At 54.6% G+C, this 12,009-nt stretch overlaps 2 protein-coding genes across 3 annotated transcripts in view; one reads left to right on the forward strand and one right to left on the reverse strand.

The window, feature by feature from the left end:
• Positions 1–4,663, forward strand: part of LOC100487238 (phospholipase ABHD3) — a 25,652-nt gene extending 20,989 nt beyond the window's left edge. For both annotated transcript variants that reach the window (XM_031901923.1, XM_031901924.1), the window contains exons 3-10: positions 154–314; positions 419–601; positions 800–845; positions 1,966–2,078; positions 3,078–3,251; positions 3,337–3,385; positions 3,465–3,630; positions 3,986–4,663. In XM_031901923.1, coding sequence (XP_031757783.1) covers positions 154–314; positions 419–601; positions 800–845; positions 1,966–2,078; positions 3,078–3,251; positions 3,337–3,385; positions 3,465–3,630; positions 3,986–4,173 — 1,080 coding nt within the window. In that variant the 3' untranslated portion in view covers positions 4,174–4,663. The remainder of the gene's footprint in view (positions 1–153; positions 315–418; positions 602–799; positions 846–1,965; positions 2,079–3,077; positions 3,252–3,336; positions 3,386–3,464; positions 3,631–3,985) is intronic.
• Positions 4,664–6,920: 2,257 nt separating this feature from the next.
• Positions 6,921–11,026, reverse strand: preb (prolactin regulatory element binding; the record flags this gene model as incomplete). Its single annotated transcript, NM_001001231.1, is given in 7 exon segments — positions 6,921–7,615; positions 7,768–7,927; positions 8,184–8,256; positions 8,365–8,538; positions 10,096–10,220; positions 10,401–10,481; positions 10,803–11,026. Coding segments are annotated over 7 exon segments (932 nt in total), but the record flags the coding sequence as incomplete, so codon positions are not given.
• Between the last annotated feature and the right edge of the window lie 983 nt (positions 11,027–12,009).

A 12,009-nucleotide genomic window follows, 5' to 3' on the forward strand; every position in this document is an offset into this window, starting at 1 on the left:
TATTCCTGCAGTTCTTCTTATTCGGATTTAGTGGGTATTAGAGTGGGAGGCTGGGAAAGGCGAGGCTATGCGGGATGGGGTTCTGGTTCTGGCACGGGGTTCTGGTTCTGGGTTCCTATAAATATACATCGGAATGTTCTTGTTCCTTTGCAGAAGCCCCGCTTTGTATCTGCACCGCCGTTCCGGGTATTCCTGGAGCGCCATTGCCCCGTAGTGCGGGAAAAGTTCAGCCCAACCATCTGGTGCTTCGGTGGGAGGATCCAGACGATCCTGCGAGTGGTTCTGCTGCCCAAGCCCCCCGTGCCCTATAGAAAGTAGGTACCAGGGCAAGAGTTGGCACAATACCCACGGGCAGGTCGGCCCAGTCTGTACTTATGGCCAGTAGGTCGGTGTCACAGGGGATGTTTTGTCCCAACAGTGAGATTCTAAAAACCGCAGATGGAGGACAAATCTCGCTGGACTGGGTCGATAACAATGAGAGCTCTCGCTTCCCCGACGCAGCCTCGCGCCCCACCGTCATCTTCCTGCCCGGGCTAACGGGGAACAGCCGGCAGAGCTACATCCTGCACCTGGTGCGCCAGGCCAGCCGGGACGGGTATCGGTGAGGGGCACCTGGGCTTTCTCTATCATTATTTATATAGCGCCATCATATAGCGCTTTAACCTCTAAACCTGTTATTAACCATGTCTTCCATCATTACATCCTCCTCCTCCCAAACCAGCCCCCCCCCCAAGCCCAAAACCAGCAGTACTGCACTCGTCTCATTGGCACCCACCGCTGACTCTTTGTCCATTTCTAGATCCGTGGTGTTCAACAACCGTGGTTTTGGGGGAGAAGAACTGCTGGTGAGTTTTATAGGCACAGAAAATCCATTCGCTTTGTTAGCAGAGAGGGTGGTATGGTATGTGGAGTAGGGGGGGACGCACAGAGAGAAGGGTTAGAGGATTAGGGGGGGACACACAGGGAATGGCTAAAGAAGTAGGGGAGAAACACAGAGAGAGAACGGTTAGAGTAGGGGGGGACGCACAGAGAATGGTTAGAGGATTAGGGGGGGACCCACAGAGAATGGTTAGAGAAGTAGGGGGGGATGCAAAGAGAGAACAGTTAGAGAAGTAGGGGGGACGCACAGAGTGAACAGTTAGAGGAGTGGGGGGGGACGCACAGAGTGAACAGTTAGAGGAGTGGGGGGGGACGCACAGAGAATAGTTAGAGAAGTAGGGGGGGCACACAGAGAATGGTTAGAAAAGTAGGGGGGGGACGCACAGAGAATGGTTAGAGAAGTACGGGGGGGATGCACAGAGAGTGAACAGTTAGAGGAGTAGGGGGGACGCACAGAGAATGGTTAGAGAAGGAGGGGGGACGTACAGAGAATGGTTAGAGAAGGAGGGGGGGGACCCACAGAGAGAACAGTTAGAGGAGTAGGGGGGGGGACCCACAGAGAGAACAGTTAGAGGAGTAGGGGGGGGACCCACAGAGAGAACAGATAGAGGAGTAGGGGGGTCCCACAGAGAGAACAGTTAGAGGAGTAGGGGGGTCCCACAGAGAGAACAGTTAGAGGAGTAGGGGGGACCCGCAGAGAGAACAGGTAGAGGAGTGGGGGGGACCCGCAGAGAGAACAGTTAGAGGAGTAGGGGGGGGGGCCCACAGAGAGAACAGTTAGAGGAGTAGGGGGGGGGGCCCACAGAGAGAACAGTTAGAGGAGTAGGGGGGGGGGCCCACAGAGAGAACAGTTAGAGGAGTGGGGGGGGACCCACAGAGAGAACAGTTAGAGGAGTGGGGGGGACCCACAGAGAGAACAGTTAGAGGAGTGGGGGGGGGACCCACAGAGAGAACAGTTAGAGGAGTGGGGGGGACCCACAGAGAGAACAGTTAGAGGAGTGGGGGGGACGCACAGAGAGAACAGTTAGAGGAGTGGGGGGGACGCACAGAGGATAAATCTAATGCTTGGTGTAACCCTTTCTGTAGACCCCCCGTACCTTCTGTGCTGCCAACACTGATGACCTGAGTGTAGTGGTGTCTCATGTCCATAAACAGTTTCCGGATGCCCCTGTGGTGGCTGTTGGGGTATCGCTGGGAGGGTAAGTACTCAGTAGGTGGGTGAGTGCTCGGTAGGAGGGCGAGTGCTCGGTAGGAGGGCGAGTGCTCGGTAGGAGGGCGAGTGCTCGGTAGGAGGGGAGTGCTCGGTAGGAGGGCGAGTGCTCGGTAGGAGGGCGAGTGCTCGGTAGGAGGGGAGTGATCGGTAGGAGGGGAGTGATCGGTAGGAGGGCGAGTGCTCGGTAGGAGGGCGAGTGCTCGGTAGGAGGGCGAGTGCTCTCGGTAGGAGGGGAGTGCTCGGTAGGAGGCGAGTGCTCGGTAGGAGGGCGAGTGCTCGGTAGGAGGGCGAGTGCTCGGTAGGAGGGCGAGTGCTCGGTAGGAGGGCGAGTGCTCGGTAGGAGGGCGAGTGCTCGGTAGGTGGGCGAGTGCTCGGTAGGAGGGCGAGTGCTCGGTAGGTGGGCGAGTGCTCGGTAGGAGGGCGAGTGCTCGGTAGGAGGGCGAGTGCTCGGTAGGAGGGCGAGTGCTCGGTAGGAGGGCGAGTGCTCGGTAGGAGGGCGAGTGCTCGGTAGGTGGGCGAGTGCTCGGTAGGTGGGCGAGTGCTCGGTAGGAGGGCGAGTGCTCGGTAGGTGGGCGAGTGCTCGGTAGGTGGGCGAGTGCTCGGTAGGAGGGAAGTGCTCGGTAGGAGGGTGAGTGCTCGGTAGGTGGGTGAGTGCTCGGTAGGTGGGCGAGTACTCAGTAGGTAGGGCAGGGAGAGTAAAAACACCATGACAAACAATAATTACACATTAGCCAATAGATAGCCTTTGCGTGTAGCCTCCCCCACGAGAAGGGGTGCTCCTCTGGGCCCTATAGATAGGTACCCACTTGCTGATTGGCTAGTGGAAAGGCGAGCAAATCATTTAAGCCACACCCCTTTTTCTTAAGGGGGTAAGTGAGTGAATAAGGAGCAGCCTCTCAGCTACTGAAGCTTAGGTGGGGGCAGGGCCCCATCTACCCCTGACTTTACCCCCAGTGTACCAAAGGGGCCCCCATCTTTCCCTTAGGATGATGCTGCTGAACTACCTGGCTGCGCAGGGCCCCTCGGCCCGGCTTTGGGCCGCACTCTGCTTCTCCACCCCATGGAACGTGTTCGAGTCCACTCGGTCTCTGGAGGAGCCGCTCAACTACTTTCTCTTCAACTATTCGCTGAACAAGTCCCTGCGGAGCGCCACTGAGCAGTGAGTATCTTTGGCCCCGCCCATGCGGTTCTCAGGTCGCCGCCCTTTCCTTTGTGGAGGCTGAAGGTTGGGTTCTGTGTTGCAGGCACCGCCGGGTCATTGGCAGAGCGGTAGATGTGGATTACGTACTGCAGGTAAGTCCCTGCCCGGACCGTATAATGGACGCACAACCTACTTCCTGTGCTACAAACCCCTGCGGATGTTTCCTTGCAGTCCCGCTCCATCAGGGAGTTCGATGAGCGCTACACCTCGGTGGTTTGGGGGTTCCCCTCCTGTGATGAGTATTACACCCAGGCCAGCCCGGACTCCAAACTGGGCCACATTCGGACCCCTGTTCTCTGCCTCAATGCTGCAGATGATCCATTGTCCCCCGGGACAGGTAAGTTCAGCCATTAGTACCCTGCAATATACCCCAGCCTCTTGCCCCTGCCCCACAGCAAATACATTGGCCTCTCTCTGCCCAGTCCAACTCCACTTCCTGGCAATGGCCGCTGGTTCTGACTCCTGCACAAAGTAGCGCCTGTGAGTAGCCGTGCAAGAGGGCTGCCAGCGGCACCCACCCATCTACGGATTGGCTCCGGGTACCAAAGGGCCCCATGGCACCAAATCTATATTTTTGGGATTCGGCCAAACCCCAAGTCCTTAGTGAAAAGTCACAGGATTTGAAAAGAAAGGACTGCCCCCAGAAGCCCCACCCAGCTCACCGTACCTCATTACTCCTCCCTCTCTTGCAGCCATTCCTGTAGCTGAAGCCTCGACCAATCCCCACGTGGCTCTGCTCATTCCCGCCCATGGGGGGCACATCGGCTTCCTGGAAGGTCTGATCCCCAACCACCAGCAATATATGGACCGGGTCTTCCAGCAGTTCGTTGGGGCCATTTTGGAGCACAGAGAAGAGCTGAACCTGGGGCAGAGACCCTGACTATCGATATCCCGCCCCCACGAGACCCCCGTTACCCGAGGGAGAGGCGACGGTGCAGCTAAATGAAGGGCAAATCTTACTCAGGGGTGGGACATTCTGTGTGGTACCGCCCCCTGGCCAAGGAACTAATACCCGGCACAGCTACTTACCTTCCCCTGAGCAACATGACCAAGCGCAGGGACTCATCGTGGTTTCCCCACAGATACCCCCACATTAATACACTAAGTTTGCCCAGGTGCAGTAACCCATAGCAACCAATAAGATTTAAACAGCTATTAAACAGCTGATCACTAAATGCTGCTGCTGATTGGTTGCTATAACTTGCAGTAGAATCTTTGGGTGCTGAATAAATCAAGGTGCTGCTCTGCAAGGCCAAGCAAGCGTCCCATCCTTGCTCATGATAACTGGGGGCCAAGTAAGCCCATAATTACTATGCAAATGAAGACAAGTAACCAGTCACGTCTGGGAATAAAGGACAAACATATCTGCGTCGGATTGGTCATTCTGTTACGGGACGCACTATTGGCTGCCTGCATGTAGAGGCCAATCAGGTGATACCCAGGGGCGGTGCTTATTAGAAAGAAGGGGGGTGCCAGCCATGGGGGGGGTCACACCGATCCATATACAGTCCAGTCCATGGTTTCTAAATTGCTTAAAAAGATATAAAACTATATCTCTGGGTACCCCATTTCCCCATACATAGATATACCAGCAACCACAGCACCCCCAAATCTTCTCTGGGTACCCCATTTCCCCATACATAGATATACCAGCAACCACAGCACCCCCAAATCTTCTCTGGGTACCCCATTTCCCCATACATAAATATACCAGCAACCACAGCACCCCCAAATCTTCTCTGGGTACCCCATTTCCCCATACATAGATATACCAGCAACCACAGCAGCCCCAAATCTTCTCTGGGTACCCCATTTCCCCATACATAGATAAACCAGCAACCACAGCACCCCCAAATCTTCTCTGGGTACCCCATCTCCCCATAAATAGAGATACCAGCAACCACAGCACCCCCAAATCTTCTCTGGGTACCCCATTTCCCCATACATAGATATACCAGCAACCACAGCACCCCCAAATCTTCTCTGGGTACCCCATTTCCCCATACACAGATATACCAGCAACCACAGCACCCCCAAATCTTCTCTGGGTACCCCATTTCCCCATACACAGATATACCAGCAACCACAGCAGCCCCAAATCTTCTCTGGGTACCCCATTTCCCCATACATAGATATACCAGCAACCACAGCACCCCCAAATCTTCTCTGGGTACCCCATTTCCCCATACATAGATACACCAGCAACCACAGCAGCCCCAAATCTTCTCTGGGTACACCCATTTCCCCATACATAGATAACCAGCAACCACAAGCACCCCCAAATCTTCTCTGGGTACCCCATTTCCCCATAAATAGAGATACCAGCAACCACAGCACCCCCAAATCTTCTCTGGGTACGCCCATTTCCCCATACACAGATATACCAGCAACCACAGCACCCCCAAATCTTCTCTGGGTACCCCATTTCCCCATACATAGATATACCAGCAACCACAGCACCCCCAAATCTTCTCTGGGTACCCCATTTCCCCATACATAGATATACCAGCAACCACAGCACCCCCAAATCTTCTCTGGGTACCCCATTTCCCCATACATAGATATACCAGCAACCACAGCACCCCCAAATCTTCTCTGGGGTACCCCATTTCCCCATACACAGATATACCAGCAACCACAGCACCCCCCAATCTTTCTCTGGGTACCCCATTTCCCCATACACAGAATATACCAGCAACCACAGCAGCCCCAAATCTTCTCTGGGTACCCCATTTCCCATACATAGATAGTACCAGCAACCACAGCACCCCCAAATCTTCTCTGGGTACCCCATTTCCCCAATACATAGATATACCAGCAACCACAGCAGCCCCAAATCTTCTCTGGGTACCCCATTTTCCCCATACATAGATAAACCAGCAACCACAGCACCCCCAAAATCTTCTCTGGGTACCCCATTTCCCCATAAATAGAGATACCAGCAACCACAGCACCCCCAAACTTCTCTGGGTACGCCATTTCCCCATACATAGATATACCAGCAACCACAGTCACCCCCAAATCTTCTCCTGGGTACCCCCATTTCCCCATACATAGATATACCAGCAACCACAGCACCCCAAATCTTCTCTGGGTACCCCATTTCCCCATACATAGATATACCAGCAACCACAGCACCCCCAAATCTTCTCTGGGTACCCCATACATAGATATACCAGCAACCACAGCACCCCCAAATCTTCTCTGGGTACCCCATCTCCCCATACATAGATATACCAGCAACCACAGCACCCCCAAATTTTCTTTGCGTACCCCATTTCCCCATACATAGATATACCAGCAACCACAGCACCCCCAAATCTTCTCTGGATACCCCATTTCCCCATAGACACATACATACATATACCAGCGGCCATAGCACCCCAAAACTATACTGGGTACCGCACCCCCACCCAGACTGGTACATACATACATATAGCAGCGGCCATAGCACCCCAAATCTATACTGGGTACCGCACCCCCACCCAGACTGACACATACATACATATACCAGCGGCCATAGCACCCCAAATCTATACTGGGTACCGCACCCCCACCCAGACTGGTACATACATACCCCGTACCCCCATAGACAGATGAATAAAATGATAGACTGAATGGAAGGAGTAACAGTAAAATGCATATTTTTTAGTAAAATTGAAAGTGACTCCTCCCCCCCACACTGGGGACCAATCGGTACGCACAAAGCGAGAGGCCATGGCATTACCCATAATGCACTCTCAGTACCACTTGGGAACATAAGCAAATGGGAGATTCGGGAGGATGGGAGTAGGTTTAGTCTTTGGCTCAGTGGGGGGGTAATTAACAGGGGGGGGCAGCTACATGGGCGCAACAGTAGACTGGGGTATTTACTAAGACATTATCAGGGGCGCCCGCTAAAGTCCGGCAGAAAACGAGAGAAATGTCGGGGCCCTACGTAGCACTGAGCCTTATGGGAGCCCCACACAAACAGGCTTGCTGCTCCGATGCCCCACCGTGCCAGGGGGCATTCCTTCTCCTGATGAGCGCCTTCGTCACTCCCTATCGGCAAATCACATGAAGCCACACAGGCCACTCCCCCAGCCCAACGGAAGGTATCAGAGTGGCCCCATAACAGTCTCTCCTGTGTGGCCCCCATGTCACGGCAACTGGGGTCCTGGAATGACCCAACGTAAGTGGGTATCTTGCTTGGCGCTGGCTCTCTGGGCAACTGGCGGGTTATTGCCCCTATAGGAGGTCCGGGAAGGTTTCCTGGAGCAGAAAGACCACTAGGACCACCGAGATGAAACAGAGCAGCAACAGCAGCCACACGGGGAAGGTTCCTGGGGCAGAACACACGGGGCACAGGGGTTAGTACTGGAACACTCCCTTTGCCCAGAATTACCCATAATGCCCAGCCACCCACCCTACAGACCAGACATTGGGACAAGGTAGAACCAATCAAATGCCAGGAAATAGCGGCAGAATGACGTACTTCTATTGGGCACCAGGTGGAGCTTGCAGCGGCTATCGACGGCCACGCTCAGTAGGGCGGTCTCGTGGTCCCCCTGGAGATCTCGGCATCGGCGAGACCCCGGAAAGAACGCCAGGTCCGTCACTACTATGCCGTGGGCTTCCTCCACGTAGTACAGTCTCTGTGGGGGCAGAACAGGATCAGTAACTGCCCCTTTATTTGGCACAGGGGGGGCCCGTATCACCCCAATATCACTTCCCGTTAGCTGTGGGGCGGCTAAGGGCTCAGCAATGGAATAAATTTGCCACCCTGATTTATTACCCCCCCCCCCTATATCAACTCAGCACCCAGTCTGCCTGCCCGGTCCCCCCCTTACAGACAGGACTGTACCAAGTAGCGGGGGTGTTATACCCTCCCATTATATTTCCCAGACCAACCTGCAGTGAAAAGGAGATGTAAATGGCCACCGAGCCGGTCACCGTGCCCAGGCCCAGGAACTTGCCGCAGTCACTGGAGGGGGGGACAAAACAGAGCGTTAGGGGGGGGGTCAGAGTAAGAGCAGGTATGACCCAGCACGGCCATTATTATCAGTGTGCCGGCCCTTAGTGCCACATTTACCTGACTGCCAGGCAGGAGATGACTTCGTTCCCACACGGCTGGGTGACGAGGGGCAGGAAGCGCAGGCCGTCCCACTTAGTGAGGTAGCAGGGGGGGGGGCGGCGTTCCCTCTTATAGGGGATCTGAACAGTGTAGAGACAGAGGGCGTCCTGCTGGTCCGGCACCTTCCCGAATCTGAAACCCCAAATTGGCACATTCACCAATCTGCACCGTATACTGAGCGCCCCCTGCAGGGTGGGTATCTGTACAGTAGGTATAGGCTGGGCGCCCCCTGCAGGGTGGGTATCTGTACAGTGAGTGACAGTATAGGCTGAGCGCCCCCTGCAGGGTGGGTATCGGTACAGTGAGTGACAGTATAGGCTGAGCGCCCCCTGCATGGTGGGTATCGGTACAGTGAGTGACAGTATAGGCTGAGTGCCCCCTGCAGGGTGGGTATCGGTACAGTAAGTATAGGCTGAGTGCCCCCTGCAGGGTGGGTATCGGTACAGTAAGTATAGGCTGGGTACCCCCTGCAGGGTGGGTATCAGTACAGTAAGTATAGGCTGGGCACCCCCTGCAGGGTGGGTATCGGTACAGTAAGTATAGGCTGGGCACCCCCTGCAGGGTGGGTATCGGTACAGTAAGTATAGGCTGGGCGACCCCTGCAGGGTGGGTATCGGTACAGTAAGTATAGGCTGGGCACCCCCTGCAGGGTGGGTATCTGTACAGTAAGTATAGGCTGGGCACCCCCTGCAGGGTGGGTATCGGTACAGTGAGTGACAGTATAGGCTGAGTGCCCCCTGCAGGGTGGGTATCTGTACAGTAAGTATAGGCTGGGCACCCCCTGCAGGGTGGGTATCTGTACAGTAAGTATAGGCTGGGCACCCCCTGCAGGGTGGGTATCGGTACAGTGAGTGACAGTATAGGCTGAGCGCCCCCTGCAGGGTGGGTATCGGTACAGTGAGTGACAGTATAGGCTGAGCGCCCCCTGCAGGGTGGGTATCGGTACAGTGAGTGACAGTATAGGCTGAGTGCCCCCTGCAGGGTGGGTATCTGTACAGTAAGTATAGGCTGGGCACCCCCTGCAGGGTGGGTATCTGTACAGTAAGTATAGGCTGGGCACCCCCTGCAGGGTGGGTATCTGTACAGTAAGTATAGGCTGGGCACCCCCTGCAGGGTGGGTATCTGTACAGTAAAGGTGGCCATACACGCACCGATATTATCGTACGAAACCTCGTTTCGTACGATAATCGGTGCGTGTATGGCATGTCGGCGAGTCGACCGATATCGCAGGAAGCTGCCGATATCGGACGACTCGCCGATCGGACAAGTTTGAAAATTTTGATCGGGCGCCATAGAAGGCGCCTGACCAAAATTCTCCCTTCAGAGCTGAATCGGCAGAAGGAGGTAGAAATCCTATTGTTTCTACCTCCTTACCTGCCGATTCAGCCCTGAATGGTGTGTGGCGGATCTTACGATGTTTCGTGCGACCGATGGTCGTACGAAACATCGTCGGATCGCCACGTGTATGGCCAGCTTAAGTATAGGCTGGGCACCCCCTGCAGGGTGGGTATCTGTACAGTAAGTATAGGCTGGGCACCCCCTGCAGGGTGGGTATCTGTACAGTAAGTATAGGCTGGGCACCCCCTGCAGGGTGGGTATCGGTACAGTAAGTGACAGTAAGTATAGGCCGGGCATCCCCTGCAGGGTGGGTATCAGTACAGTAGGTGACAGTAATTATAGGGCACTTACCTGCAGGCTCGGTATCTGTACATTTTATCAGGGATACTGGGTAGGTTCTCGTTCCAGTGCAGCTCCATGAGCAGCTGATCTGCCTCCCACACACAGCAGCGGAAATCCTGCCCCACACTCACCATCTGTATGGGGCAGAAACTGGGTAACATCTTGTAGCTCCTACAGGCTGGCACCCATACCTGGGCACAGGCTGGCGCCGATACAGATATACTAATACCTGGGCACAGGCTGGCACAGATACAGATATACTAATACCTGGGCACAGGCTGGCACAGATACCAGGGCACAGGCTGGCACCTTACCTTGTTCCCAGGGCTGGATGCAATATCCTCTATTTCACCATTGTGAGCTTTGAAGTCCAGAAGCTTCTTCATCCCGGGGAACTGGGAAAGGAAAGAGCCGGATCAGAACTGGGAGAGGGATGGATCAGAGCAGCCACTTCCCTCCTACCCTCTGCTTGCACAGTGCGCACTCACACTCCAGCACTCAAAATGGAAACAGCTATTGGTACTGCTGTCTGGTTGTTAGGGTCTGTCCCTAGCAACCGGTGGATGGGAGAGAAGTGGGGGTGCAGTGAAGGAGTATCCCTGGGATGGCAGTGACCGGAGAGCTCCAAGGGGGGCTGAGCACAGCATTGATATGGGGGTGTAGGGTTACTGCAGCAGCCCGGGGGCCGGGCAAGGGGAGTTCCCCCCCATACTTACCTCCCACACACGCAGGTACCCGTCCACTCCCCCCGTGAGCAGCTTGGTACAGTCCGGGTTGAAGCAGACGGCTTTCTGTAGGGTGTCGGCGCTGGTGTCAGTCTGTACCGTGTGGAGAAGCTCAATGGAGACTTCGGGGGTCTCATCTTTGGTGCCCCGAATGCCCCCATCAATGCTGGCTCTAGAGGATTTCCTGTTTCTGGATGTTCTGTCATTGGTTTCTGGGCAGAAAGGAAACAAACATTTGCCAACATGTAAATAAATGGATATTTACCCCCCGGGGGGCAGATTCTCCCTACAGTTTAGCTCTATATAAATGTGCCTGTAATGGATATTTACCCCGGGGGGCAGATTCTCCCTACAGTTTAGCTCTATATAAATGTGCCTGTAATGGATATTTACCCTGGGGGGGCAGATTCTCCCTACAGTTTAGCTCTATATAAATGTGCCTGTGAATGGATATTTACCCCGGGGGGGCAGATTCTGCCTACAGTTTAGCTCTATATAAATGTGCCTGTAATGGATATTTACCCCGGGGGGGCAGATTCTCCCTACAGTTTAGCTCTATATAAAGTGCTCTGTAATGGATATTTACCCCGGGGGCAGATTCTGCCTACAGTTAGCTCTATATAAATGTGCCTGTAATGGATATTTACCCCCGGGGGGGGCAGATTCTCCTACAGTTTAGCTCTATATAAATGTGCCTGTAAGGATATTTTACCCCCGGGGGGCAGATCCTCCTACAGTTTAGCTCTATATAAATGTGCCTGTAATGGATATTTATATGGTACAGAAGCAGGGTTCGAGGGCAGAAGCGGGGCGCCATATCCTGGGGCTGCCTATAAAGAGCAGGAGAAGGCCACCAACCATCTGCCCTTCCTCCCCCCACAGCATTTCCTGCAACTGGAGCAGATTTCTGGGCGGCTGAGCGCGTCCCTCCTGCACTCCCACGACACCGAGAGCAGAGCCACCATGAACATGGCGCTGGCGGGGGACGTGATCGCTGCGGGGCAGGACTCCAACTGCCACATTCTGCGCTACCGGGTCCTTTCCCAGGAGGAGAGAGCGGACATGAAGAAACAGGAAAAGGCTGGTGAGGGGCACATTTATATAGAGCTAAACTGTAGGGAGAATCTGCCCCCCCGGGGTAAATATCCATTACAGGCACATTTATATAGAGCTAAACTGTAGGGAGAATCTGCCCCCC

Source organism: Xenopus tropicalis, chromosome 5, assembly GCF_000004195.4.
Source record: "Xenopus tropicalis strain Nigerian chromosome 5, UCB_Xtro_10.0, whole genome shotgun sequence".
Classification (NCBI taxonomy): Eukaryota; Metazoa; Chordata; class Amphibia; order Anura; family Pipidae; genus Xenopus; species Xenopus tropicalis.